Source organism: Chaetomium strumarium, assembly GCF_033439665.1.
Source record: "Chaetomium strumarium strain CBS 333.67 chromosome Unknown B0T15scaffold_2, whole genome shotgun sequence".
NCBI lineage: Eukaryota > Fungi > Ascomycota > Sordariomycetes > Sordariales > Chaetomiaceae > Chaetomium > Chaetomium strumarium.
The window spans coordinates 3,819,933-3,844,444 of record NW_026944430.1 but is presented as its reverse complement, the minus strand read 5'-3'; the positions used below and the strand labels follow the sequence as shown (position 1 = coordinate 3,844,444).

The 24,512-nt window shown below is 57.2% G+C and overlaps 10 protein-coding genes across 10 annotated transcripts; 7 read left to right on the top strand and 3 right to left on the bottom strand.

Moving 5' to 3' along the window:
* The first annotated feature begins 806 nt into the window (after positions 1 to 806).
* Positions 807 to 1,690, top strand: B0T15DRAFT_123241 (uncharacterized protein). Its single transcript, XM_062861658.1, has 2 exons — positions 807 to 1,226; positions 1,279 to 1,690. The coding sequence occupies exons 1-2, from the start codon at positions 1,085 to 1,087 to the stop codon at positions 1,629 to 1,631; spliced, it is 495 nt and encodes a 164-aa protein (XP_062724716.1). The 5' UTR covers positions 807 to 1,084; the 3' UTR covers positions 1,632 to 1,690.
* An 869-nt stretch (positions 1,691 to 2,559) lies between these two features.
* B0T15DRAFT_509339 (uncharacterized protein) lies at positions 2,560 to 3,786 on the top strand (the record flags this gene model as incomplete). The annotated part of the gene is made up of 4 exons (XM_062867777.1): positions 2,560 to 3,201; positions 3,274 to 3,363; positions 3,411 to 3,563; positions 3,772 to 3,786. The coding sequence occupies 4 exons, from the start codon at positions 2,560 to 2,562 to the stop codon at positions 3,784 to 3,786; spliced, it is 900 nt and encodes a 299-aa protein (XP_062724715.1).
* Positions 3,772 to 4,742, top strand: B0T15DRAFT_123285 (uncharacterized protein). Its single transcript, XM_062861659.1, has 2 exons — positions 3,772 to 4,412; positions 4,593 to 4,742. The coding sequence occupies exon 1, from the start codon at positions 3,883 to 3,885 to the stop codon at positions 4,333 to 4,335; it is 453 nt and encodes a 150-aa protein (XP_062724714.1). The 5' UTR covers positions 3,772 to 3,882; the 3' UTR covers positions 4,336 to 4,412; positions 4,593 to 4,742.
* On the top strand, positions 4,605 to 5,487 carry B0T15DRAFT_491479 (uncharacterized protein; the record flags this gene model as incomplete). Its single annotated transcript, XM_062866782.1, has 2 exons — positions 4,605 to 4,750; positions 5,004 to 5,487. 2 exons carry the CDS (start codon positions 4,605 to 4,607, stop codon positions 5,485 to 5,487), a joined length of 630 nt encoding a protein of 209 aa, XP_062724713.1.
* A 360-nt stretch (positions 5,488 to 5,847) lies between these two features.
* B0T15DRAFT_123287 (uncharacterized protein) lies at positions 5,848 to 8,260 on the bottom strand. The gene has a single exon (XM_062861660.1). It carries the CDS (start codon positions 8,176 to 8,178, stop codon positions 6,208 to 6,210), a length of 1,971 nt encoding a protein of 656 aa, XP_062724712.1. The 5' UTR covers positions 8,179 to 8,260; the 3' UTR covers positions 5,848 to 6,207.
* A 392-nt stretch (positions 8,261 to 8,652) lies between these two features.
* B0T15DRAFT_123200 (tRNA-guanine(15) transglycosylase-like protein) lies at positions 8,653 to 10,613 on the top strand. Its single transcript, XM_062861656.1, has 2 exons — positions 8,653 to 9,142; positions 9,222 to 10,613. The coding sequence occupies exons 1-2, from the start codon at positions 8,902 to 8,904 to the stop codon at positions 10,391 to 10,393; spliced, it is 1,413 nt and encodes a 470-aa protein (XP_062724711.1). The 5' UTR covers positions 8,653 to 8,901; the 3' UTR covers positions 10,394 to 10,613.
* Positions 10,614 to 10,669: 56 nt separating this feature from the next.
* Positions 10,670 to 14,559, bottom strand: B0T15DRAFT_123197 (adaptin N terminal region-domain-containing protein). The gene is made up of 6 exons (XM_062861655.1): positions 14,424 to 14,559; positions 14,248 to 14,366; positions 13,996 to 14,192; positions 13,560 to 13,943; positions 13,277 to 13,505; positions 10,670 to 13,221 (listed from the first exon to the last, which is right to left on the bottom strand). Coding segments are annotated over exons 1-6 (3,207 nt in total). The 5' UTR covers positions 14,426 to 14,559; the 3' UTR covers positions 10,670 to 10,945.
* A 425-nt stretch (positions 14,560 to 14,984) lies between these two features.
* B0T15DRAFT_509334 (uncharacterized protein) lies at positions 14,985 to 16,152 on the top strand (the record flags this gene model as incomplete). The annotated part of the gene is made up of 4 exons (XM_062867776.1): positions 14,985 to 15,362; positions 15,436 to 15,642; positions 15,700 to 15,858; positions 15,907 to 16,152. The coding sequence occupies 4 exons, from the start codon at positions 14,985 to 14,987 to the stop codon at positions 16,150 to 16,152; spliced, it is 990 nt and encodes a 329-aa protein (XP_062724709.1).
* Positions 16,153 to 19,242: 3,090 nt separating this feature from the next.
* B0T15DRAFT_123085 (uncharacterized protein) lies at positions 19,243 to 22,510 on the top strand. Its single transcript, XM_062861654.1, has 4 exons — positions 19,243 to 19,516; positions 19,671 to 21,459; positions 21,529 to 22,079; positions 22,305 to 22,510. The coding sequence occupies exons 1-4, from the start codon at positions 19,509 to 19,511 to the stop codon at positions 22,315 to 22,317; spliced, it is 2,361 nt and encodes a 786-aa protein (XP_062724708.1). The 5' UTR covers positions 19,243 to 19,508; the 3' UTR covers positions 22,318 to 22,510.
* A 586-nt stretch (positions 22,511 to 23,096) lies between these two features.
* Positions 23,097 to 24,410, bottom strand: B0T15DRAFT_123016 (dehydrase and lipid transport-domain-containing protein). Its single transcript, XM_062861653.1, has one exon. It carries the CDS (start codon positions 24,125 to 24,127, stop codon positions 23,216 to 23,218), a length of 912 nt encoding a protein of 303 aa, XP_062724707.1. The 5' UTR covers positions 24,128 to 24,410; the 3' UTR covers positions 23,097 to 23,215.
* Between the last annotated feature and the right edge of the window lie 102 nt (positions 24,411 to 24,512).

The window sequence follows — 24,512 nt, the reverse complement described above, 5'->3', positions numbered from 1 at the left end:
TTGAGGAGCTGAATGGAGCTGATGTGAGGTTACTTTGCGCTGCTTCCTGTGTACGACTGTACGGCCGGAAAAGGCTTGGCGACCGGGGCCAGGCCGGGCCCGGGTGGAGGCGGTTCCCGGCCGGACATCGGAGAATTGAGGAAAATGTCTGCTTGAGGCGACTGCGCATCCTGATCTGATTTCAAGTTGTCATCGAAATTTTTGTGTTCTATGCCAATAACTATATTACCCCCCAAATGCACAACAAAGGTTCCTTGCAACAAGCTACCTTATTATGCAACTTACCTAAGGCGCGGACGCGCGGCACTTCAACCTCTCGTCCGACAACAAGGAGGTGATACGGCCACAAAGCCGTACGCAGTTGATCATTTGATGATTCTGCTTGGCATACCCGATCCGTACTGTCGTAGTATGCTGGGTCCCGATTTCCTGGGAAATGATGACAGATGTCCCGCGGAACTTGAAGTGCCTTTGATTAGCTCACTTCTATTACATAAGGCATTGGGAAGCTGCACATGCCGCTGTTGATGCCTGCCTATCAGCCAGTCTGAAGAGTCCAACCATGTCGGCAGTGGCAGATCATGATGGACTGCCTCACAATGGAACTGCCCTAACCTCGCCTGGACCACCGGCTGGAAGGGGATCGCTCTTTCCCAAACAACCACAAGTGGTGACGAGCTAGGAAGGAGCTTTCCAGGGCGTATGTGACTGTGTGGAAGGTGCCTAGGTACCTGCCTGTTGGCATAGGGTCTAGGACTGCGCCATGGGCCCGGATATCTCTCCTCCACAACCAGCACCGCACACTTACCCAAAAGCAAAGTCTGAAATTCTGGTGTCAAAATTCATATATTCGACCTCAAGTTTATCGCACCACATTATTAGTGCCATCATCAGGACTAATGCCATCCCTCAGAGCCATAGCGGGAATGGACCCTGAGCTGTACAATACATGTACTATCCAGTATATTTGGTACGATTGCCGGTACTGGATGGTCATAGAGGTCATGGTTCATCCTTCAAGCCCCCCGTCGACAAGCTACAGGATTTAGGCAGCAACATCAAAAGGAAGCTCGCTGCGTAACCTATGGCTACTGCACACCCGGTCCCAAACAACCACACCGGCAAATACTGGAGACCTTGGAGTTTTGTGGCTTTCTTCCCGAGATTGCCGACAACATCTTCAAGGCTTGGGAGAGGCTACAGCATGCCCTTCAGGACATGGCTAGGTATGCATGAACGAGGTCGGTACAGGGAAGACGTTTACTTACATCTTCTCAGTCGCCCTTGCGGCGGAACTGGAGATCGCCAAGAACACGGCGACACTAATGCACCATCAAGGCTCGCCCCATGCTTATCGCGGAGCCAGCTTCACATTCCTCTGGTGGCGCCGCTTGGCCGGACAGCAGCAGCACATCTTCGGCCAGAGAGAGCAGCCGCTAATGACCATGAGTCCCGCCGTCGGTAACGTCACCTGGAAACTTGACGGCAATGTCGCAATTGTCACCCCTCTCCTGGAAGTGAGGCAGATCCGGGAGTGCGCAAACCGCGCAGAAGCTACGTATGACTATCGGCTGGTTCAGTGGTGCGATGAAAAGCCGCACTTCGCCCAAGAGATCGGACCGAACAACTAGGAGAACTTTGTCTGGAAGTCCGAAGATCTTATGGGTGATGGCGTTCGGATCCCGCGTCTGAAACTGGCATACGGCTTCATTAAGGACGAAAAGCAACGGCACGGCTTCGCTTACGCCGTCATTGCCGGCACAGACATCGCCGTGGACCAGGACGCCGCCATTTGAGAACATCGGATCGCATCCCTTGCTCAGGGGTTGGATGCGCCACGCCGCTTCCGTCGTCAAGGATCGCCAGACCAACGCCGCCCAGGCCCACGAGATCCAGGAACTGCGCAAGCGCGTCGCCGTCCTCGAGCAGGCCGTGGGGGAAAAAGTCAGCCGAGCGCAGACCACCGCCGCCTTCCGAGCGGTGACTAGTGCCGCCGACAGCCTCGAGGCGCAGATCCGAGGGTTCCAGGACCGCCATGACACCACGGAGAAGGAGCTGGGACGGCTGTAGCGTCAAGCGTCTAAGGCCCAGGAAGCCCACAACGCGCTACCTGACCGAGGAAGAGAGGCTAATCAGAATCCGAGACTAAAACTATCGCGCCAGGGAGCCATATACAAGAGTCCGTACCGGAGCAGATATTGGCGCTGCCCGCTACATTGATACCCCGGGTGGAAGAAAATTCTGCCCCGTCGTGGGTACAATGGGGTTCTGGGTCGAGATCCAGATCGAAGGCCAGGAAGGGTGGGTGAAAATGGCGGTTACCAGCTACTACTTCATCAGACCATGTCTCGAGGGCTTCGCCATTGCCATCAATGGCAGAAAGTCTGTCGCGGGCGCTCCCCCCCGCTGTCCGTCCAGTTCGCCGCGCTGTAAAAAGAAGCCGAGGATGCCGTCGCCAAGACCAGAGCACTCCGGCTCCCTCACTGCCCGGTTTTCTGTGCTGCTAATGTTTCTTGTTCTGCGTGTTTGTCTCTGTCATCGTGACATGTCGGCGTCAAAATGGCGCCCAGCTTCTTGTTTCCCCCGGACGAGAAAGCCGGCCAGTTCACTACCAAAGGGCGTCAGTATTACGCCCAATGGCGTCTCCGGCTCCCTTACGAGAATTACGCCCACGCTCACGGGGAGGTAGTCGTCTGTGCCAGGATCCTGCAGCAGTTCGACGTTGTGATGTTCGTTGGTCGGATATCTCCAAGCCGGAATGACGCACATTCAGATCCAGCAGGCTGGCGCCTGTGCGAGGAACAGCTGGCATTCATGAAGCGGTTTCTTCCAGCAACGCTCGAGACCAGGACGCTCTCGTTCCAGGGTATTTCGGCTGTGAATTTCAACAAATACTACCAAATACTCTCGGGTTCGTCGACCACATCGCCCCTAGACCTGCTAGGAACTTGGGCGCAAGCCCTGTTGCAAGCAGATATCCCGGGTTGGACGACCAGCCTTCTCAATCTCGTCTGGCGGCACCGCGGGGTCCAGCAACAGCAGAGACAGCAGCAACGGAGAGACCCGGGGATCGTCGTGGCAGAAGCCGTAAACCGGGGAAACATCGCCGTTGCCGCCATTAGGGAGATGCGGGATCTCCCAGCAGAGACGCCGACGGAGTCCGGGAGATCCCCGTTATTATGGAAAAGGGCAATGCGGAAGGTACCGATGCTGCTGACCTTCAGAACGTCATGAGGGATGGAGGGCTGCGCCATCTCCATCAACGACACGCAGCTCCAACGGATGTACCGCACCAGCGATGTCAAGCTGCGGCAGTGCCAGAAGATGGTCTTCGAGACGATGACATCGGGGACCCCCAGGGTTGTATTCGTAGCCGCCACTGAGCGGTCAAATACGAAAAGCCTGGTCAGCAACGGGCCAAGGCGAGCCAGTGTATGCGGGCGAAGGTCGTCCCGAAGTACATGAAGGAGATGGTAGAGAATCTCAACAACGACATGCAAGAGGCAGGGAAGAGCGGCAGTGTCGACCCCTACACGCGCCGGGAAGTCGATTACCTTCGCCTTGTGAGCCTACACGATGCCAACGTCCAAGCTGGTCGTACTGCAGCCTACAGGATCGTAACTTGTCCAGTTATGTCTTCTCATTGTCGAGTTTTGTGACGTCCACGGTCCATACAACAGCGCCGTCCAAATGCGAGCGGAATTGTCGCGACTAGTTCTTAAACAAGCCGTAAAAGATCCTATCCTTACGATATTGACGTACACTTCATAGTATAGCATACGCTAAAGCGAATCAAAACTGACACTCGGACACCCGTATTCATCGAAGCGAAGACAGGGAGACATTCCAGGCACTGGACTTTGGTGCCTACGTCGACTTCAAATGTTTGAGCAACGAGGCAAGGCAACGAAAAATTCCTCAGCCGGCGCGGCGCTGCGCAACGCCACCGCCATGCAGGAGGCATTCCAGACCATAGCGAACAACGAACGCGCAGCTGGTTGCTGCATTGCTGAACCCCTCTGCCCGCCGCCGCGCTCCCGCCCCGGCTCCTGCCCCGGCTCGCCCTGTCGCCAACTTGTTTTCGCGTGCGCGGTCGCCCTCGCTCTCCTACGTGCTCCTAGTCATTTTACCGAAATTGAGCGTGAGCGAGAGAAGAAACGCCGCAAGTTCCGTTTTCGCCGCTATAATAACAATTCCGGGATCTTAATCATCACGATCCCAACCGCACTACACGAGGCCCTTCATCTAGGACTATATGATCAGTATCGTGAACAGCTTGTCCAGAATGGTAAGGGGAGAAGTTGGATATCAATAGGTCCTACGATACTTCGATAACAAGGCTATCCTGGAGAAGACGGCGGAGAAGGCGATTCGACAGGCGGTCCAGAGCCGGAACGTGTAGGAATAGGCAAGTGGCCAACACTAGTCATCGAGTCTCCGGCCCTCATGATGGGAGCAGACGGGTCTCTGCAGTAGGAGCTACGACCGGCGGTCGAGGGGAGATCGGGTATAAGTATCGACTACTCGCCCCGACGCGCGGGCAGCATCTTAAGAGGTCGGCCACACACACTAACATATTGACTTACAAGTAGGAAAAAAAAGCTATGGACCCCTCCGACCTCACCTTCATCATCTCAGCCGTCAACGACACCGCCAACATCACCGCCGTCGTCGTCGCCACTATCACCATCACCATTACCACCACCGCTACGGAGACCGCTACGGCCACGGCGGGGGCGACGGGGTCGACGTTTGCGTTCTCGATACGCTGGCGAACTGATGGCAAGCTCTGGAGTTGACGAAGTAGCTCCCCCCCTCGTTACCGTCTTGTGGTGGCGTCTCTGGGACTGCTGGCGGCGGCAGCAGTAGGCTCAGCCGCAGGCGCGGCGGGCTGGGATTGTGGGAGAGGGGAAACATTAGGCGAGCTTCATAACGACATGCGGTGGTGGTTTCAGACATCAAACCACGATGTTAAAATCGTCATTCTGGCGAAATTCGACCAGGTCGCCCTTGCAACCCCGAATGAGGCAGTTCGACACGGGTCAATTCGCGTCAATCCGGACCAGCACGCCTGCACCGCTCATGCCTTCTAAGATTCGCGCCATCCTCGAGAGCCCTGTCGCAGAATCCGTCGCACCAGCCGAAGACCTTTCTGCCGGCGCGAACATGGGAGATGACGCCCGTTCCGAGAGCCCAGACCTTGCGACCCACTGGGATGACCTCACAGACCATGAGACCGATTCCGAGAGCAACTTCGAGCCTGCCCCCAAGGAAGCGGAGAAGCCCAAGCCCCAGGCGAGTAACCCTCAGAAAGGACGACCCGTGGTGCCTTACGAAGACATTGCGGGCACTGAGTACGACCCCGAAGATGCTACTGCTGGCTACTGCCGATCCTCGGCCCACACGAAGCTGCTTACGAGTACTTCGATTACAAGCAACCGACATCTCCAGAATCAACTCCTCTTTGCTTACGAACCAACCCACTAACCCACAAAATACACTCATTCCATCCACGTTGTTTCCAGGGTGGCAACCTCGGCTATCGACCCACTGGAGCGGTATATCATCGCATATCTTGTCACTAAGCCTTTGGTTCTACAAGATGAAGCTCATGAAATGGGCAGCAGAGTCGTTTGGGAAGATCAAGAAGCTCTCTCAGTGGCCCTCTGCTCTTCCGAAGATCACGGTGACCCTCAACACCAGATATTCACAAAGTCCTAGAACATCACAAGGAATGGCTTCCCTTGGGTTCGAACCGGCTCATGGCAGGGCGCCTGGTGAACAGGGCTTTTGCGCAGGACACAGGTGCTCTCGAATCTCTTACTTCAAGGAACCGGGAGGGCGGTGAGGGAGGTCGTGACAAAGCTGGGATGAGAGACTGGCTTCCAGTCTAGCATTGTGCGAGTCCAGTCTACAGAGTGGGGAGCCTATGCTTTCTCGATGCTCTGTTGATTATCGCATGGAATGATTTTCACCCTTACATGAGAGTTCAGGTGGAAGTATGAGCTAGTGACTCAGGAGATATGAGAAGACATTGCCGATATTCAGTGATTGTTTATGTAAGATAGTCTCGTCTCGTCGATTTTGATGCATGCAAAATGCAAGCAAGACATATCACGGCAGGCTACGAAGATAAAGAAAGGAGCTTGTACGTATCACAGAGACTAATACAGAGACTAATACGCATTATGCGACAGATTCATATCCTCATACCCTCATACTATCCCCCTCATCATCCCTTGCCCTCAGCCTTGACGGTCCAGGCGCCATGGTAGTCCACTGCCCCATCGCATCCCACTTCCCGGCCTTGGTATAGTCCCCCCTGGAGTTGCCTCTCATCCAGGCGAACCGGAAGTACTCGTTCACGTGCAAGTCGGGCTCTCTCACCCACGTCACATTGGTGATCTCGGCAGTGCCACTGTTGCTGTCGTAGAAGTACTTGCGGAACCGCTCGACGTCGTTCACGAGCACGCTGATCCCGTCGTACGTCCCCGGCGGCGGCTCCCAGGTGAAGGTGATGCTGTGGTTCGCCGTGATGGTCGGGGCCAGCATGGAGGGCAGCGCCGTGTCCATGGGGGCGTCGCCCAGCAGAGCGTAGTCGGTCTGCAAGATCGGGTCGAAGCCCCAGCGGGCGATGCCGTTGATGAACAGGCCGATGAGGAGGCCCTGATAGAGCAGCGACGGGCGGATCTGGATGCTCGTGCCCGGTAGCAGGAGCAGCGCGAGGATGTAGTGGTGGATGCGCAGGTTGAGGGAGGGGAGCGCGAAGCAGATGATGAGCGCCAGGCCGAAGAGGGCGTAGAGTTTGAGGTAGCGGATGAGGCGTGCTTCTTGGCGGAAGAACCACACCTGTGCGGAGGCGATGACGAGCAGGATGCCGACGATGATGGCGAGGGCTGCGCGGGCCCCGGGTTGCTGGTTCAGGTCGTGCGGCGTGAGACGCTGGATGGGGATGAAATCGAGCGTGTAGTTGGTCAGGGCGCCGACCCAGGCTGCGCCGAGCCAGAGGACCGTTTTCTCGACCTGCGCTGTGAGGCCCTTGAGCGTCCGCTTGACGCCCATCTTATCGTACACGACCCAGGCAACGAACATGGCAGGTAGGAATCGTCCGATCTCAGTAGAGAAAAGAGAGGGTATGTCCGAGTGGTTAGGGGCGTCAGTGGCCATGCCGACGGTCCAGTAGAGCATGGTGAAGACCGGGAAGAAAAACAGCGCTGGAGAGGTTACAAAGAGGGAGAAGACGGCGGTGAAGACGACCGAGACGGCGAGCAGTGACCATATCACATCGCGAGCCTCACATTCTATGCCCGGCTCGAAGGTAAAGGACAACGGAAAGTAAGAATCAAACCCGATGCTCGTGATGCCGTGCCTCGCCGTGCTGTTGAAACCGGCCTGTCTTCCCACGAGCCTGACTACGCCGCAGCCGCCATTGGTATTCGAGATGACCCCCGCATGGACCGCCGAGCCGCAGATATACGAGTCGCCGCGGTACACGGCCGGCCGGTCGCCTGCCTCGGGTGGACCTCCGATCACAAGCGGCCTGTAGATAATCTCCTGGTCGCCGACGGCACGCGGGTTCAGCGGTTGGTAGCTCGCACAGTTTGCCGGACACCGGAACGGGTACCCGCCGTCGGTGAAGGGCCGGCAGTCGACGCCATCCAGGCCGCACCCGTTGCCGGAAACCCAGTAGGTCGACCCGCAGCCTATGTGGGTGGGGATTCCCCATTCCGGGATCTCGGCCGCAAATTGGCCATCGCGCATGACCAGAGCAAAAGTGACGAGCCACACGGCAAAGTAGCCAAACGCGGCGAGAGCCCTGTGCCGCTTCCGCGGTAGGTACTTGTCGAGCAGTGTGATGGGCGCATGCTGGACCAGGGGGAAGAGCGGCTCGATCCGGTAGCGATGCGGCGGAGACGGGCCCCTAGCCCACTGTGCGGTAGCCTTAATCACGCGGCGGACGGGGTACGGCACCCATCTAAAGCGCTTCCACGAGCCCTCGTCCTGTATGAAGCGCGGTGTAGGCGGCGAGCTGTCCTCCTCAAGGTCCTCGACTAGCGGGGACTCTCGAATGGGGGCGTCGGGATGGTCGGCGCCGATCACAGTGGCATCCGAAAAAGTGCCATGTTGTCGTTCCGTCTCGCGGACTTCGCTGTGAGGTTGCCGGCTGCTTTGGACCATGATGCGAGAGTCAATTGGGTTGAGATGGGGAAGGGTTGCGAATGCCTCAGCGCAACACCACCGAGTTAAGCCCGACTCTGCCTAACTACCTGAACATGCCGGTGCGGAGGGCAAAAGGAGAGCGAAGCGTTGCACTTCTTCACAGGGGAGCGATCAATTCATGATCACAAGCGGGATGCGGGAGAAGGACAATGGACTTGCTGGGAATGGTGCAGCACAAGGCAGTCAAAGCCGAAGAAGGGACGGTGTTGCCGTTGATCCAGACCCCTGTTCCTGCCGGGAGGCTGGAACAAGCCTTGGCAGGGAGGGGGAACTCGAAACAGTGGGTCTCGCTCAGCCCTGTCGATCCCGGGGTAGAGCCCAGGCTCCGATACGTCGGTAACAGTCTGTAAGGAAATTTTCGTTTACATTAGATACATACCTGTCGTATCGTGATACCAGTAAGATCGTAATTTTGCAGGTACTTGTTCTGAACCTTCACCGAGGGTTGGGCTCGAAGACCCAAGATCTATAAACCCAAGGAATCTATCAACGGCAGTATTCAGATATTCTCTAGGGTCTACGTTGGCCCTTTGCAGTACCAAGTGCAGTCAACGCTGGCGGAAAAAGGCGCCAGTATCTATCTGCCTTGAGTTCCACGGCAGTCAGGGGTGAATCAAGTCCGCCCATCATCGCACAGGTCAGGGCAAGAAGGGTGGCGTGTGTAGACCACCAGCCCGCAAGATGACGGTTGACGGCCAAGACTTGGAGTCGGAAACCATGAGATTTGAGATTCTCAAAACCGCCCTGAAAGATGGTGGCGGTGCGACAGCCCGGTTGGGCCGTCTGGCCTTTGCAGGCCGTCTTCCCATCGACACGCCGAACTTCATCGCCGTAACGTCAAGAGGCACCCTGCCGCATCTCACCCCCGACAATGTTGACAAACACCTGCAAGTCTCTGGCGCATATTTGGCTCTGGAGGACTGTGAGTTCAACCATCAATCTCATATCGAAACTTCATGAGTTATGAAGCTAATCAAATCTTAAAAACCCAATCCCCTCAGTCATTGAGCGCCCTCAGGCATACTCTAAGAGGATACCCCCTATCTTTGAGACTCCGACGACCTTGAAACACAACACGCGCCTTCACAGCTTCACCGCCATGCCATCATCAGTGACCACAGTCCTGAGCGCCCGCCGCCTCCCCGCCGTGCCATCGCCCATGGGCAACACCAACGTGTCCATTTCCGTTTTCACCTCAACAGGATTCCAGGTACTCACTACGAACGAGTACTTGTCGGCCGTCCAAACACTCCGTCCGGACATCGCCATTCCGCCCGCAGACCTCACGCACAGCGCCATCACTCCCAATTCGAAACGGGCTTTGCGCATGGCCGAGCGCACCGACGAGTGGGTCGTCGAGTGGTTCTCCAAGCTCCCCGCCGACAGCAGGATATCCACCTTCGCGCCCGTCCTGCCGATCTCCTACTCTATCCAGTGGGAGTACGTCTCGCGCCTGGCCGAGGACTACCTGCCCTCATCGCAGCTCTCCGGCCTGGCCATCTACGACCCGGATCTGTTGCCCGACCTCGCCGAGCATTGCGCGTCCCTCCTCCCGCTCCCTCGTCTCGCCCTCTCCCACCCGCCGACACCGCACCACATCCTGCGACACATCGCCCTCGGCATAGACGTCTTCACGCTGCCCTTTATCAACACCATATCCGACGCCGGGCTCGCGCTCGACTTCTCCTTCCCTCCTCCGCCTCTCACTTCTCGCCAGCTCGACGGCAGCGGCTCATCAGCACCGCTCCTGCCCCTAGCAACAGACCTCTCCCTGCCGCACAACGCCACCTCCCTCGCCCCGCTGTCGCCGGACTGCAGCTGCTACGCCTGCGCGTCCCACCACAGGGCCTACATCCACCACCTGCTGTCGGCGCGCGAGATGCTCGGGTGGACGCTGCTGCAGATCCACAACCACGCCGTCGTGTCGGCGTTCTTCGCCGGCGTGCGGGCGACGCTCGCGCGGGGCCCGGAAGCGTTCGAGGGGGCAGCGGCGCAGTTCGGGAGGGTATACGAGCCCGAGTTCCCCGAGGGCACGGCGCAGAGGCCCAGGGCGAGGGGTTACCAGTACAAGAGCGTCGGTGGTGGGGAAGGGAAGAGGAATAAACCCGCTTGGGGGAAATTGGAGGCTAAGGATCAAGATGAGGAAAGAGGGACGAAGGAGGAAGGGGCGTGAGGAGTGTCGTTTTGTTTTTGGGTAGGTATGGTTTTAAGATAATGATGAGCTGAGTATAGAAGACGGGAATGTAGAGCTCCTTTGCCCGATAGAAACAAGACGAAATATAGTGGGAGAAGAGGAAGTAAAAAGGAAAAGAAAAGAGAACAACAATAGAAGGGATAATAAAGGCACAGCCAGCCTGGGACCTGTGTATGTACATTACACGCTATACCCTAGAATCCCAAACGCTCGCACAAGTAACTACCCTTCTCTTGGCCCCCACAAGGTGAAGGGGGTGTATATAACCGCTCCAGGGTCCTTGGCTTTCCAACAGCGCTTTAAACCAAACCAAACCTCGGGGACTTGTATAAGTATGTACAACCGCCGCCAACTTTGACACACGCTCCCATAGGACACGGTTTACACACATCCTTTTCTGCATAAGGCGGCCTGGTTGTAGTAACTGGGATCGTTCACACTGGAAGTCGGTCCACTGACGGAAGTATAACAAGCGGTCGTGCAAGGCTTGACTGCGTGCTTACTGTCTAATACGCTGCCGCTCTCTGGTCTCTATACCACAGGAGCAGCCCCATCACCATCATCTAACTGAACCACTCTCTTCTTCACCTTCTTCTTCTTGGCTTTCACAACGCCGGGTTCGCCACCTCCCTCCCCTTGGCCTTCCCCATCAGCATCAGCAGCGGCAGAAGTAGCCGCAGTCTTTTTCTTCTTCTTCACCTTAGGCTTAATTCCACTCCCACTCCCCTCCTCTCCACCTGCAGCTTCTTCCCCTCCCCCCTCTGTATCATTCTTCACCTTCTTTTTCTTCTTCTTCACAACAGGCACTCCCTCCACCGGCACGCCCTGCGCGACCTGGATCCGTTCATTCGCCCGCTGCATCTCCAGGCGCAACCGCTGCACCTCCCGCAACGCTTGTGCCATCTCGGCCTCCTCCCGCTGCTGCCGCTCCGGGTCGAACCCGGCCGCATCCGCCCGGTCGCTGTCGTCGAGGCTCAGGTCGTTGAGGTTGCTGGAGTCAACTTTCAGCAGGGCCTGCTGCTTGAGTCTCTTGACGGAGGAGGCCGTCTTGCCAGCGCTGCTACTGGGCCTGCCGGCGGCGAGGTTGTCTGCCGAGTTGTTGTTCTCCGAGTCGTACCCCATCGCCCGTGGCGTGGAGCGGCCGCTGCCATTGCCGTTGCCGCTGAAACCTCCGAGGGTTTCGTCCGCTGCGACGACGATGCGTTGCCTGGGTGCAGGTTTCGGGCGTTGTTGTTGCTGTTGCTTTTCTGTAGAAGTCGGGGTGGCTCGGCCGGAGAGGGAGAGTTTTTCGAGGTCGAGCTGCATGATGGGGATGGAATCTATGTCGAGGTCCGGGCCATTCTCTTTCTGGAGAATTTTGTGGATGGGTGTCGATGTGCCGCCGGATCGGTTGGAATCAGGGATGTAGAAGGGATCATCACGGTAACGCTCCATTCGTTCGGCCTTTCGTCTTGCGACGATGTCCGGGTCGAGGTAGCTCTCCTCGGCATGTTGGTATGAGCCCGAGACCTCCTCAGGGGCGTCCAGGAGCCTGTTTATCGCTGGTTCACTGGACATGCTCGTGGGAGGCGGTTTCTGGTTGTAGTAAACCTCGAACTCGTCATCGCCCTGCACCGGCAGCATCAGTGAGTCTGCCTGTGCCAGGAGGCCGTCGAGGTTAGCATGGATGGGTTCGTCTAGGTCAATATCGTCGGGCATGGGCACGTTATGTTGTGTCCCCGCCGCGACGGAATTGAGCTCCCATCCACTAAACAGGGACGGGACGGCTTGTGTAAGCAGCAATGGCGGGTCCTGCTGGACTTCGTCTGTTGACGCAGCTTGGCCGGCCGTGGCTTCAGCCGTCAGCTTTAGGAGCTCGACAAACTCAACCGCGCGCTCCTGCACTTCTAAATATGGGTGCAAGGCATATGGCTCCAAGACGTGGATGACACGGGCCATAAGCAGTGACATGCTTGACTTTCTTTCCGCGGTCCAGAGGGCCCGTTCGTCTCCAGCAACATAGGCAAACAGCTTCATGATGGCTTGCAGGCACGTTGCCAGAACTTCCGGGTATTCGATCCGAGGAACAAGGTCCAACAAGTGCCGTAACGTATCCTCAGCGGAGGAGAGCTCAGCATACTCGCCGACCACCCACGCGACGGGCTTCAGTGCCCCTGATATCACTGGTCGTGAAGGCGACAATTCTGAACTCATTCGAGATATCACGAGGCCAGCAGCTTGAACAGCGGCAGACCTGATAGCCTTGACCTTCACGGCCACATTCCTGATCTCGTCGCCAACCTTCTCGGAGACGTCAATCGGCAGCTTTGATGGGAGCGAATCAAGGCCGGGGTCCCTCGCTCGAGATGGGGGCGCAATTCGGACCAGCTGAGATAGAACGCCGATGTACCAGTCAAAGTCAACCATGTTAGCATAGTTGTTCTGAGAGCACATCCTCACGATCCGACCGATAATGTCCACAGTGTAATCGTCCGGCAGAGGTGGAGCCTGTTCTTGTGTCTTGCGGCGGCGACGTCTAGAATCCGTCATCGTCTCATCACTCGAATCGGTTTCGAGATCTTGGCCGTCAAGGCTGTTCTGCTGTTCGCTGAGCGCAGCGGAAGACGCCTTAAGCTGCCTCATCAGGCGGCTGACGATTGACACGAGATTGTCGCTGCTGACCATGCCCTGCACCAAGTCGAGGGCCTTGATCCTGATGGTTATGTCCTCGCTGTCGATGCACTCCAGGATCACATCCTCCTGCTGCGCAACGAGGAAGGGATGAGTGACGACGATCCGGTTGAATGCCAAGAGTGCCACGTATTTGACTAGAAACGCCGTGTCAGTCCTGAGGACCGCCAAACCAAGAGGCGTCAAACGTACGGTTAGGATCACTGTTCACGGATACCATGCCCCGTAGCTTGTTGACGCAGAGCGAGGCTATCTCTTCCCTGGCCGAGAAATCTTCTCCGTCCCCGAGGATGCCGCCCTGGATGATGCCATTAATACACTCGTACAGGAGGGACATCGCCGGGGTCGTCCGAATGAGGTTGGTCAAAGGCGGTAGCAGCTTGCGGACCAGGCGCGGTTCGAGGGGAGTCAAGGTGGCAAACTACAGCACGGTCAGGGTCACGCTATGCGAGTTGAGTATTGACCGTCGTCTTACAAGTTTGATCAACTTTATCGCCATCCAGTTGTTGCCGCCATCGACCAACAGCTCGAACAGCCGCGGCGCCAATGGAAGGAAGTCGTGCGGTCTCCGCCAGCCCAACTCGCAGACAACATTCACAATGGCTGCCGTCACGCTCGAGTCCTCGTCCCCGTCCATCAGGCGTTCTTTGATCTTCGGCCATGCCGCACGGAGCGCTTCGGGGTACACCAGCGCTAACCGATAGAGAGTGACGACGGTCTTCTTCCGGATGGCGGCATGCGAGTGGCCCAGGCGTGGCAGCAAATCACCCAGGAGTGACATGGCCAGGGACGGGGTGACGATATGGGGGAGAGCGGCGATCGGGAGCGAGATTATGGTCGGTAACGAGGCGCCCAGGTCCTTGCATATGTCAGTGGAAGCCCTTTTCCAGGAGAACCTCGTGTCGGCCCACCTTTTTAAGGAGGTTTGTTGCCATCATGAGCACATCGGTATCAGGACGGAAGCTCTGAACAGCAGCGAGATATCCAGCACGCTTTTGATGGTACTTCTGGGACGACATGACTTCGAGAACATGAAACGAAGCCCAGGACATGTCGTGTCCGACCATCTCGAGGTAGACGAGCTTGAGGAGGGCCGTCGCCTTGACGTCTGGTCGAGAGCGTCAGCTTGGCAAGCCGGCGGAGGGGAGCTGCGATGGACCAACCCATATCCTGACTGCGGATCTCGGAGCGACATTCTTTCAGGCAGTTCTGTATGTACTCCTTCTCGTTACCCTTGTGATTGCGCAGACCTCGGATGAGGTCGTACAGCGACTTCTCGAACCTGGTCGGCATCAGCACGGTGTTCGAGGGCGTGGGGGAAAGTGAGCGGACGGCGCACATGGCGGGAAGCTGTGTAATGTTCTCGGTATTGTCTGTATGCCAAAGTCCCCCCTGCGCACTCGGTTGCCCTAGATTCCAGATACCTGATGCTCGATGTGTGTTGATGGTGGACCATGGACATCAGACGGCGGCGGGGTTCATGGGCGACGGAGAGCTCTAACGGTATTGAAAATGGGATATGCGGCGATGAAACGCATCTTGCCGCGGGCGATCGAAGACCCCTAATCTTGGATGTGATGTCGAACGCTAGAATCTGCTGTGCCTCTCCCTCAACTGCCCGAACTTGACGATCGCGTGCGAATGGTTTGGGGGAGCCAGGGATGCTGGCACACAGGATGGACGTCACCGTACAGTTTCTGCTGGGGAGTCTGACACTGTGTCCAGCTTGATCCGTGCACTCGAGAATCACGTGGTCTGGTCAGCTACTTTCCTTTTTGGGCATTGACGGTAATAATAATGGATGCAGTTGCTCTGTCCGCACGGTGTCCACCTTATCATTGACGCGACCACAGCGCAACGAACCGGCTTCTCTCTGTCTACGATCGGAACATTACCATCGATGGCGCAGCCAGTGCTCTATCCGCCAACCCAGCTGTCCCCGGCCGCCGCGCTGGCATTGTCCCAGCGCGCTCCCACAATCCTAAGGAGCTCACCGTCGACCGTGTCCTCATCACCCTTCAGCGCCTTGTTTGCAGGCTCCGAGAAGTCGGAGCTGTGGTTACAATACGAGAACCTTATTCTCTCATGTTTGAGGACGGGGGATGAGAATGCCGCGCGCCAATGCCTCCAGCGCCTTGTCGCCCGCTTCGGAGAGGACAACGAGCGGGTGCAAGCCCTTAGCGGCCTGGTGAAGGAGGCCGAGGCCAAGAGCAACAGCGCTTTGGAGGGTATCTTGAAGGAATACGATCAGATACTCAGCGAGAGTGACACCAACATCGTCCGTAACCTCGTCTTCGCCGCCCCTCCTCCCGTTTGCTTATCGAGCGCCCAGCGGCTTACCACGAGTGCAGCCTATTGTGAAGAGGCGGATCGCGCTCTTGCGGTCCATGGGGCGCGTTTCCGACGCAACGTCAGCCCTTGTACAGCTGCTCGAGTTCTCACCCACAGATGCCGAAGCGTGGTCTGAGCTGTCGGATATCTACCTGTCCCAGGGCCTGTACCCACAGGCGATCTACGCCATGGAAGAGGTTCTGGTATTGGCGCCAAATGCATGGAATGTGAGCAATCCAACCACAACCCGGAGACTAAGCCCTATGCTAATGCACCTGTCCCAGATACATGCGCGACTGGGCGAACTGCAGTACATGGCCGCCACTGCTCCCGGTGTGGCCCATGGGTCATACCAGAAGTACATGGCTGAGGCTATCAAGCGTTTCTCGCGCAGCATCGAGCTCTGCGACGATTATCTCCGCGGATACTATGGCTTAAAGCTGGTGAGACAGTCGAGGCTGAGCGCTGACATGGCCGCTGACGCCCCCTAGGTCTCCAAGAAGCTGCTTAGCGATGGCGCCAAGGCGACAAAGCTACCCGAGGACGGTGAGGTCTCCTTCCCCGACACGAAAACCATTGAGCGACTCAATGAGCTGGCCACGGCCAAGCTGGTCGAGATCGTTCGACATAGTACGGCGCATGACCGCGGCTGGCGGGGCTACAGCCAAGCGGAAATTGCAGCAGCTCAAGAGTTGCTCTCTGAGGACGAATCTGCCGCGTCCGGGATCAAGAGATAACTAGCCCCTGGGATTCCTGCAGCGGCACCGAGGGCTCCGGAACACCGTGAATGGTGGTGGAGGCGACTGCTCGGAGAGGTCGTCGCCAAAGTCACGCATGATAGTCGCGAATTCTCAAAATCGCGTTCGCGTTCTCGATAGTTTCCAGATCCGCGAAGACTATGGGTCTTCTCATGGGTGCCCTGTTGCGTCCGCTGCCATGACTCCCATGCGAGCCAAACTGTGGGTCTTGGGCAGAAAGATGAAAAGACAGACAGGCGGCTGAACGTGGCTCCAGTAAAGAAGACGGAAGGAGTGGGTCGGAATGGGCAGAGCGGGCCTCGCAGCCCAACCGGAACTTCAATTCAATGGCCATGCTGCCTGGTTGAGCTTCCCCTTACGAAGCCTTCCGAATCTCTTTGGGCACGAACAAAATCGGGGTTTGTCGGTTCGCTCGATGGGATGGCATGGCCTTGATCGGCGGCCCACCAACACGACTTGCACATCCCCCATATGGATCATATCCTATTTGCAGTTGTCTAATTTGAGGCAACTCAATGGCTGCTTGATGGCCTAGTTAGGGGTTGCAGATGTTAGCGGGATCTGGAACTGTCTCTTAGCTTGAGCGGTAGCCTGGGTTGCTCTGCAAGCTTCAAAGTTGGGGGTTGACTTGTGTCAAGGGACTGAAGTTTCGAGACAGCCCTCTCGTCTCCACGGGTTAGCAGATGTCTAACTACATACATGGAGACGGTTGTCAGGATGGCAAGGCGCGAGCGTATATTTGAGACCTCAAGCGTCCGCTAGTTCTCGTCTTACATCTCCACAGCTTTCTGTTCGCTCTCGCCGAATTCAGATCCATGGTCCTGCGCCCATGTTCCAACCCATCGCAGCCTCTTGGTGATTCACGTTCTTGTGCCACATCATCAGATTCCATCTCTCTGGGTTCACAGCCCCACGCTTTGATATCACGTCTCGACCAAGGAGGAAAGGGAGACCATAGGGATGTTCGAACTTCCCATCCACGGCGTGGCCACGAGAAGCCGGTGAAGGTGCAGAGGAGGCATTGTATTCGTCATGACTCGATGGAAACCTGCCTGGGTTGAGGAGACTGAGAGGTGGCATCCGCAACTCTCTAGGTGTCTTCACGGACTGCCAGCGCCAACATCTTTGTCCGACGTCTTTTGTCCCGAGCCGTAACTGGAGAGGGAAGCTCAGCTCCAACAAAATCCGCTTCTTGGGTTGCTATCGCGCGCTGACACCAAGCCACGAAATCATCGCGTGTCTCGGTCAGTCACGGTGATCCATAATTTGTGTCGGGCGTCAACAAGAGACGGGATTGGTTGCAATTGTTCAAGGTGCGTCAGAATCGTAATTTACAGAACTTCCATTTGGATGTTTTTCCTGTCCGCACAGCAAGACTCCGCCTAGTTACCAGGCACTGCTGCAGTTAATAGTTTTGCGGCACCCGGAATCTGCATCTCATTCCCGACTGCGCCGCTACATTAGTTACCACATGCACAGCAGCATTCCCTGGCACCTTGTCCAACGAGACCCGGAGCACTGCAAACTAGTAGCTGTATAATAACAGCCACCTTGTGTGTTCCTCTGGGCCAGCCCTACGATATTCACTTTTTTCACTCTTCTTGAATCACCGTGCTCTGGCAACACAACCCTGAAGCCCAACCTGGACACAACACAACCACAGCACATACACTCCAACTTTAACTTTGCTAACAACTTGAAATCGCAACCGAGATTTGCACGCCAACTTCTGAATCGGACGCCCTGCGCATGAGCACGCAAGTGAAGAGCCGCACAAAACCACACAGCCCTGGAATCTTATCCACATACCTATTCCGACAAGACAGGTAGCAGGGTTCCCCACCACACCTGGTCATCGGACGGCCCAGCGGTTCGTCCCATCTCTCACCGAGATCGACGCAGTATATTTACATCGGCCTTGCTGGGCAGATACAAAGCCCGCGACGACCAAACCCGTGGTATGACGGAATTTCTCCTTATCTCGAATCTTGCCACCTCCATGCCCTGTCCCTTGCCGCCTGTGGCCAGATCCGGGGACATATACTTCTACATATACCGTTCAGGCTCGGGCCAGTCCCGTCGCTGGATCCTCCCGAAGCGGTGCGCGGTACGGAGTAATGCCTATCCATCCAGCTTGGCAGTTGGTCCCAACTTGCCTACCTAGGCACTCACACTTGTAACCCTCACGCACAACGCACACGCCCACCCAACACAATGGAGGGAAAGTGGCAATCATAGGAGGCATGCGGGGTAATAAAAGAGGTTCGGCCTTTGATCCCTCAACACTGTGATGGCATCGTGGTGTTCATGATCGCCCGGATCCTGTCGGTCAGCCTAGGCGGTAGTTATCGTCGGCATACAATTGGGCATTTGCCTCATCGTCACCCGACCCAGTGTTGGCTGTACTTACAGACCTAAGGCCCAATGAACCTGAGCTGGAAGCCAGTGCTCCCTGTCTTGCTGGGCTGATGCTTCCACTGCAATCGCGGGGTTTCCACGTTCCATCAAGTTACAAGCGCCCCTCCTGAGTGACGCTATGCTAATACTGAGGCTTATCCATTTAGTGCCCCTGTGCTCTGACAAGCTTCCATCCTGGCCGGACGCTTCCGACTCTCATCCCTCCCAGCTGCTGCATCCCTGTGGTCACGAGTGTCACTTCGGCCAGGCTCACAGCCTTTATTAAGCGCAGAGGCAAGTTGTTGGCCCCGCGTTGTGCCCCTCCCTCATAAAAGTCAGCTCCCTCACCCGATTTCGTCCATACTTGTGAGCGTGCTGTCCAGTCCACACCGCACTTCTTCACCATGGCGGCCGGGATGGGCTAATAAAGGTCTAATCCCGCCGCACCTGGGTTGCAGTCGCCCTTTTAACCTCACCCCTGTCCCTCTCCGCAGCCCAGCGAGTGGACCTGAGCGGCCCAGCCTTTTTTTACGCATCCCCGTCCACTTTCACTGACCCAGCAGTCCAGACTTTCGAAGCCCGACCTCCTCGTTCCTGTTTTCGCGCCTAATAACCCAAACATCTACGGAAGTAGTGACAGTGCTAGTGCTTCGACACTTTTTCCCTGAGGACGACGTGTTTTGGAGTCAATAAGGCCTGCCATAGCTTTCTAGCGACAAGCTTCCGGTTCTTGACGCACACACACCTTCCCCTCCAGCTCGCGCATTCCCAAGCCACCACATCCCTGCACACCTCAATAACAACACACCGCCAACCCTTGGTTCGGTAGACAATAAATTCCGATTTGGTCGACGACAAGCTCAAAGCAGGTCGCCTTTGCGCCGGCTCCCTCCCAACGGATTGGCGCCAGCGAAGTGTGACAGATACAAGCATCACCAATGTCGTCGTAAGTGTCCCCCGCCATTGGACCTCGGCTGCCCTTCCGTCTTGGAGTCGGCTGCGCCGCACGGCCCCTGCAGTGTCCTTTCTCCCCTCGCGGTTTGAGTAGTATAGACCTAGCTGACCCGATCTGCCAATCGCCTGCTCCTTTCATTTAGAAGACGGCCTGTGACACACAACCCTCAACACACAACGTCAAGTTCATCCAGTTCATACGAATCGTCATCGCTCACCCAGGACGAGTACGACGAGTCGCTGGCTGACGAGGAAGACGAGGAAGAATCGTGGGAAGACGAATACGACGAGCTTGAACCATCGGATTCCGCCTCGATAAGTCAAGAGTACAAGCCCACTCTGCGCCGAACATCCCACAGCCCAGGCCCTCTACGTGGTAATCCGCGTCGCCACAGGATTCCCGCTGGGCGCCAGACTTCGCTCCAATACCAAGCGCCGTCGGCCCCGCCAATGAGTCTTGACCCTTCCGAGGAATACGGTCCGTCGTACGGGCGCGGCTACGGCGGCGGCCCACCTCCCCCGCAGAACCAAGGCGCCTTCTTCGGCACCAGAGCCGGCCACCAACCGGCCGGTTACGCGCAGAGCCACGTCGGCTACATGCCGAGTCACTACAGCGGCCAAATGGTTCCCTACGGTACTAGTGACTACCGGAATCCCTTCGCGCCGGCCACCAATGGCACCAATTACTTTGGCGCCCCCCACCTTCGCGGCCACGGTGATTATGACTTGATGCCATACCACCACCCGAGCGCGCCCGGCTTTTATGGCGGCGGTGGACCGCCGGGATATGGAGGAGTTGCGCCGCACTTGCAACCCTATATGTTCAGTGCCCCGCCGCCACCACCCACGGAAGCACCCGCGCCCGGCCCTCCGACCCCCGCCCCGCCGGCTCCGGAGAAGCCAAATCCGGAGATGGAAGAGATCAAAAAACGGCTTGCGAAGTACGAAGAGGAGGAGAAGAGGAAAAGAGAGGAAGAAGAGCAAGCAAGGATCAAAGCGGAGGCCGAGAGGCAAGCCCGAGAGAACTTTGAAAAGGAACTAGAGAAGCTGAAAACAGAACGAGAGCAGGCAAAGTTGGAGATGGAACGCGCGAGAGTCCAGGCGGAGAAGGAAGCACGCGAGCGGCTGGAGGCTGAGAAGAAGGCGGAGGAGGAACGGAAGAAGGAACAGGAAGAGGCGCTGAGGCGGCTCGAGCGCGAAGCACGAGAGAGGCTCGAAGCCGAGATGAAGGCGGCCGAGCAGAGGAAAAGGGAACAGGAAGAAGCACTAAAGCGACTGGAACACGAGGCACGCGTGAAGCTCGAGGCCGAAATCAAAGCGGCCGAGGAGCGCAAAAAGCGTGAGGCGGAGGCTCAAGCTTTGGCCGAGGCCCAAGCCAAGGCGAGGATCGAGCTGGCCATCAGGGAGGAGCAGGAAAGAATCCATGCCCGGATCAAGGCCGAAGAAGAGGCCAAAGCCGCCGCCGCCGCAAAAGCCGCCGAGGAGGCGGAGCGCCTGAAGAGGATCGAAGAGGAAGCCAAGAGGAAGCTGGAGGCGGCCATCAAGGAGCAAGAAGAGAAGCTGGCGGCCGCCATCAAAGCCGAGCGCGAAAAAATGGAGGCTGCCCAAAAGGCTGAGGAGGAAGCCAAAGCCGCCGCGGCCAAGAAGGCGGCCGAGGAAGCCGAATGGCGGAAGCAGCTCGAGGCCGAGGCGAAGCTGAAGGCAGAGAACGAAGCCCGAGAGAAGCTTAAGGCAGAGCAGGAGGCGGCCGAGGCTGCCAAGGCAGCTGAAGCGGCAAAGAAGAAGGAGGAGGAAGCCCTGAAGAAGAGGCTACTCGAGGAAACTAAGGAGAATCTGGAGAAGGAAGCCCAAAACAAGGAGAAGCCGCCCATCAAGTTCAAGGATGCCGTTGGCCGCAAGTTCAACTTCCCGTTCCATCTGTGCCAAACATGGCAGGTAAGTTGACACGCATCCCTCGAGATCCTTTCGTGTCGGTTTGCTGATAGATCCTTTTTCCGTTTCCAGGGTATGGAGGAGCTCATCAAGCAAGCCTTCTTACACGTCGATGTCATCGGACCTCATGTCCTCGAAGGCCACTACGACCTGATCGGCCCTAACGGCGAGATCATCCTCCCGGCCGTCTGGGAGAAGGTAGTTGAGCCCGACTGGACCATCACCATGCAGATGTGGCCCTTGGATAAGTCGCCTCTCCGCAACCACCCCCAGCAGATGCCGGGCCACCCCGGCATCCCCCCAGGCGGCATCCCCCGCCCAGCCCACCACGGGCAGCACGCACAGCACGCGCAGCACGCGCAGCACGCGCAACAAGTGCCCCGTCCCGGCTTGCATCCCTTTTTCCGCCCGCCAAGCCGGCCGACCGGCGGCCACGGCATCCCGCCGCCCCCGCCTCCGCCACAAGGCTGGCCCGGCGGCATGCCAGTGCCTGGTGGGCCAGGCGTTCGGCCTCACGTCGTGACAGTCGCACCCAAGCACTCTAAGAAGGACAAGAAGGCAGCGGCCCCATCGTCTGTGCTTGGGTGGATGGCTGGCGGCAAACCGAAAAGCAGCGGAAAGAAGTACGTTCGCCCGGTGTCTCCTGCTCCTACCCCTATCCCCCTTCCCACGTCCAATCCCAAGCCCAGACACCGTTCCCACCACTGCACCTTGCACCCGTTCTTCCCTGGCCGACAACGGATGCCCCCAACCAAGTCTGTCGGATCTCCTTCGTCGTAATCGTCGCTTGCGTATGTGATGTATTAATAGCGGAATTGGGTGTGCTAACGATTGTGTGTTGTATGTAGGAAGAAGCACTAAGCCAAAACACCGAGTCTTTGCAGACGCATTGATAAACCGCCGATGAAAGTTCCCAGATCACCTCAGCAAACAGGGCCACGACGGATCGTTAATCAACGCGGCAATCCCGCCGAACTTTCCCCTCTTTTTTTCCCTCTTCGTCCCCTTTTTTCTCGGTAGACGTCTTGCAAGCGTGTTCGTCACTTTTGGCTTTTGATACCTTGTCGCCTGGTTTTTATTCCATCCTTCTGGTTTCATGCGTTTGGTGGATTGGATATCCCCTCTTCTTGTTTTTGGTCAGCTTTGGAATAGTTGCGCAGCGGGCGGGAGACTTAACTATCTACCTAGTCAAGAATTAGTATAGTTGGTCCGTTGCCGCTACGGTATGAGGGATGAAGGATGAAGCATGAGGAATGAAGCACGATCGATCCGACATGACAGCGATGGGTGGAAGGGGAGAGACGGCGGAGGGATGATCAAGCGGGCGGACATTGTGGATGGGTTGGCGTCGTCTGCAAGTTTTCTCTATCGGGAAGCACGGCGCTGTGGCGAGTGTTGCCTGGTTCCGGCGCAAAAAGAGTCAATGTCAGTTAGCTGTCGTCTGTGGGGGAGGGAAGCGTCTCCTTATTGTTTGCTTGCTATTAGACGGCTTTCTGTTTTGGTCTTGCGTCTTGTCTTTTAAAGTTATTTTGATATGCATTTACCCGGCGATTTATGGTCTATCATGAGCGGTTCTATCTCCTATATGCAGGGCCTTGCATCTAGATAAAACGGAAAACCAGACCAAAATAGCAGAAATCGTATACATACACATACATACACGTAGTGTACAGCGCACATGTAATGGCGCTGGTGGCACGCGCACCTCCATGACCGCGACCCCTTGCCATGTCACATCGTAAGCTTCTGCCCCGATGTGTCACCTCCCATAAAGCTTCCTTGCCCTCCCTTCAAACGCCTCCACCATCTCATCCACCTTATCATCAGCCAACTGGCCCACGGCAAACCCCAGCGCAGGGTTCGCAAACTGAAAGGTCACGCTGAGCATAACCTCCGTCCACTCCTCCCTTCCCTCTTTGCCTCCCCCAGGTCCCGTAGCAGGCTTGACCGCCCACCGTGTGATCAGACTCTCAAATATCCCGCCCTCCAACTTCTCGCGTCCATCCTCCTGTAGTATGGTCTCGTACCCGACGCGCCGGAGAACCTCGGGCGAGATACTGGTCTCGGCTCGGCCCGACACGGCCTCCACCACTTCCCCCGGAACGCAGTACACCCGGGACGTGTACGTCTGAGTAAAGGGGCCCCAGCCTACGGTTAGGTCTGCCAGAGCCGGGTATCGCTCCCCAACGACGGCTCGTTGTCCCGCTGGTGTCTCTGGTGGTGGTGATGGTTTGCTGGCGCTGCTGCTGCTGCTGGTGGTTGTCCACCGGGTTACGCGCGAGTGTGTGCAGTGCGGGAGGAAGTCTGCGTACGAATCGATGTCGGCGATGAGCGTGTAGATCTGGGCGGGCGGGTATGGGAGCAGGCGCCGGGCGCGGAGGGTTTTGGGCGGCGGGGGCTGTGGTTGTGGGGGCGACGGGTTCGGCGAGAAGTTGGGGAGCGCGGAGAGGAGCCATGAGGCCGGGCCCAGCGAGCGGCGCGGCGTGGTGGTTGTTATCGCCCTCCGGATGTGGTCGAGCTGTGGGAGGAAGGAGTTCGGCGGCTGCGCTGGGGATGAGGCGCAGAGTGGGAGTGCGGATGGCGGCGGGGTTGGTATACGCCAGAGGGGTGCGCGCGTCGCGAGAAGGCGGGGGCCTGCCCGGCGCATCGTTCCTGGGATGTTCGGCGCCATTTTAGGAGAGGAGGCTAGGGTGGATGTTTTCAGGACGAGGGAGGGCGCTTCTCGGATTCGTACGGGGACGTGCGCGCTCAGATCCGCGAGAGCTGTCCCAGGTCTATTTGTCGTGGTTCCACAGAAGAGCTCATTGTCTCAATACTCGTGCAAGATGGAGGAGAATGGCTTGCGCAGTGGTCGGCGCTGTCATTGGGACTCCATTTCTGTTTGTGTCTATCCTCGGTGTTGCTGGTCTAACCTTACAAGATCGAGGTCCGATGAACAGAAGTTCGTCTTTTCGGATCGGATCTGCGAGAACGTTCATGTACCCATAAGGGTTAGGGGTGGAGCTTGCCGAGCTGAGTGCTATCATTGAGCTTTTATCACCCCTCCATCCCGATCC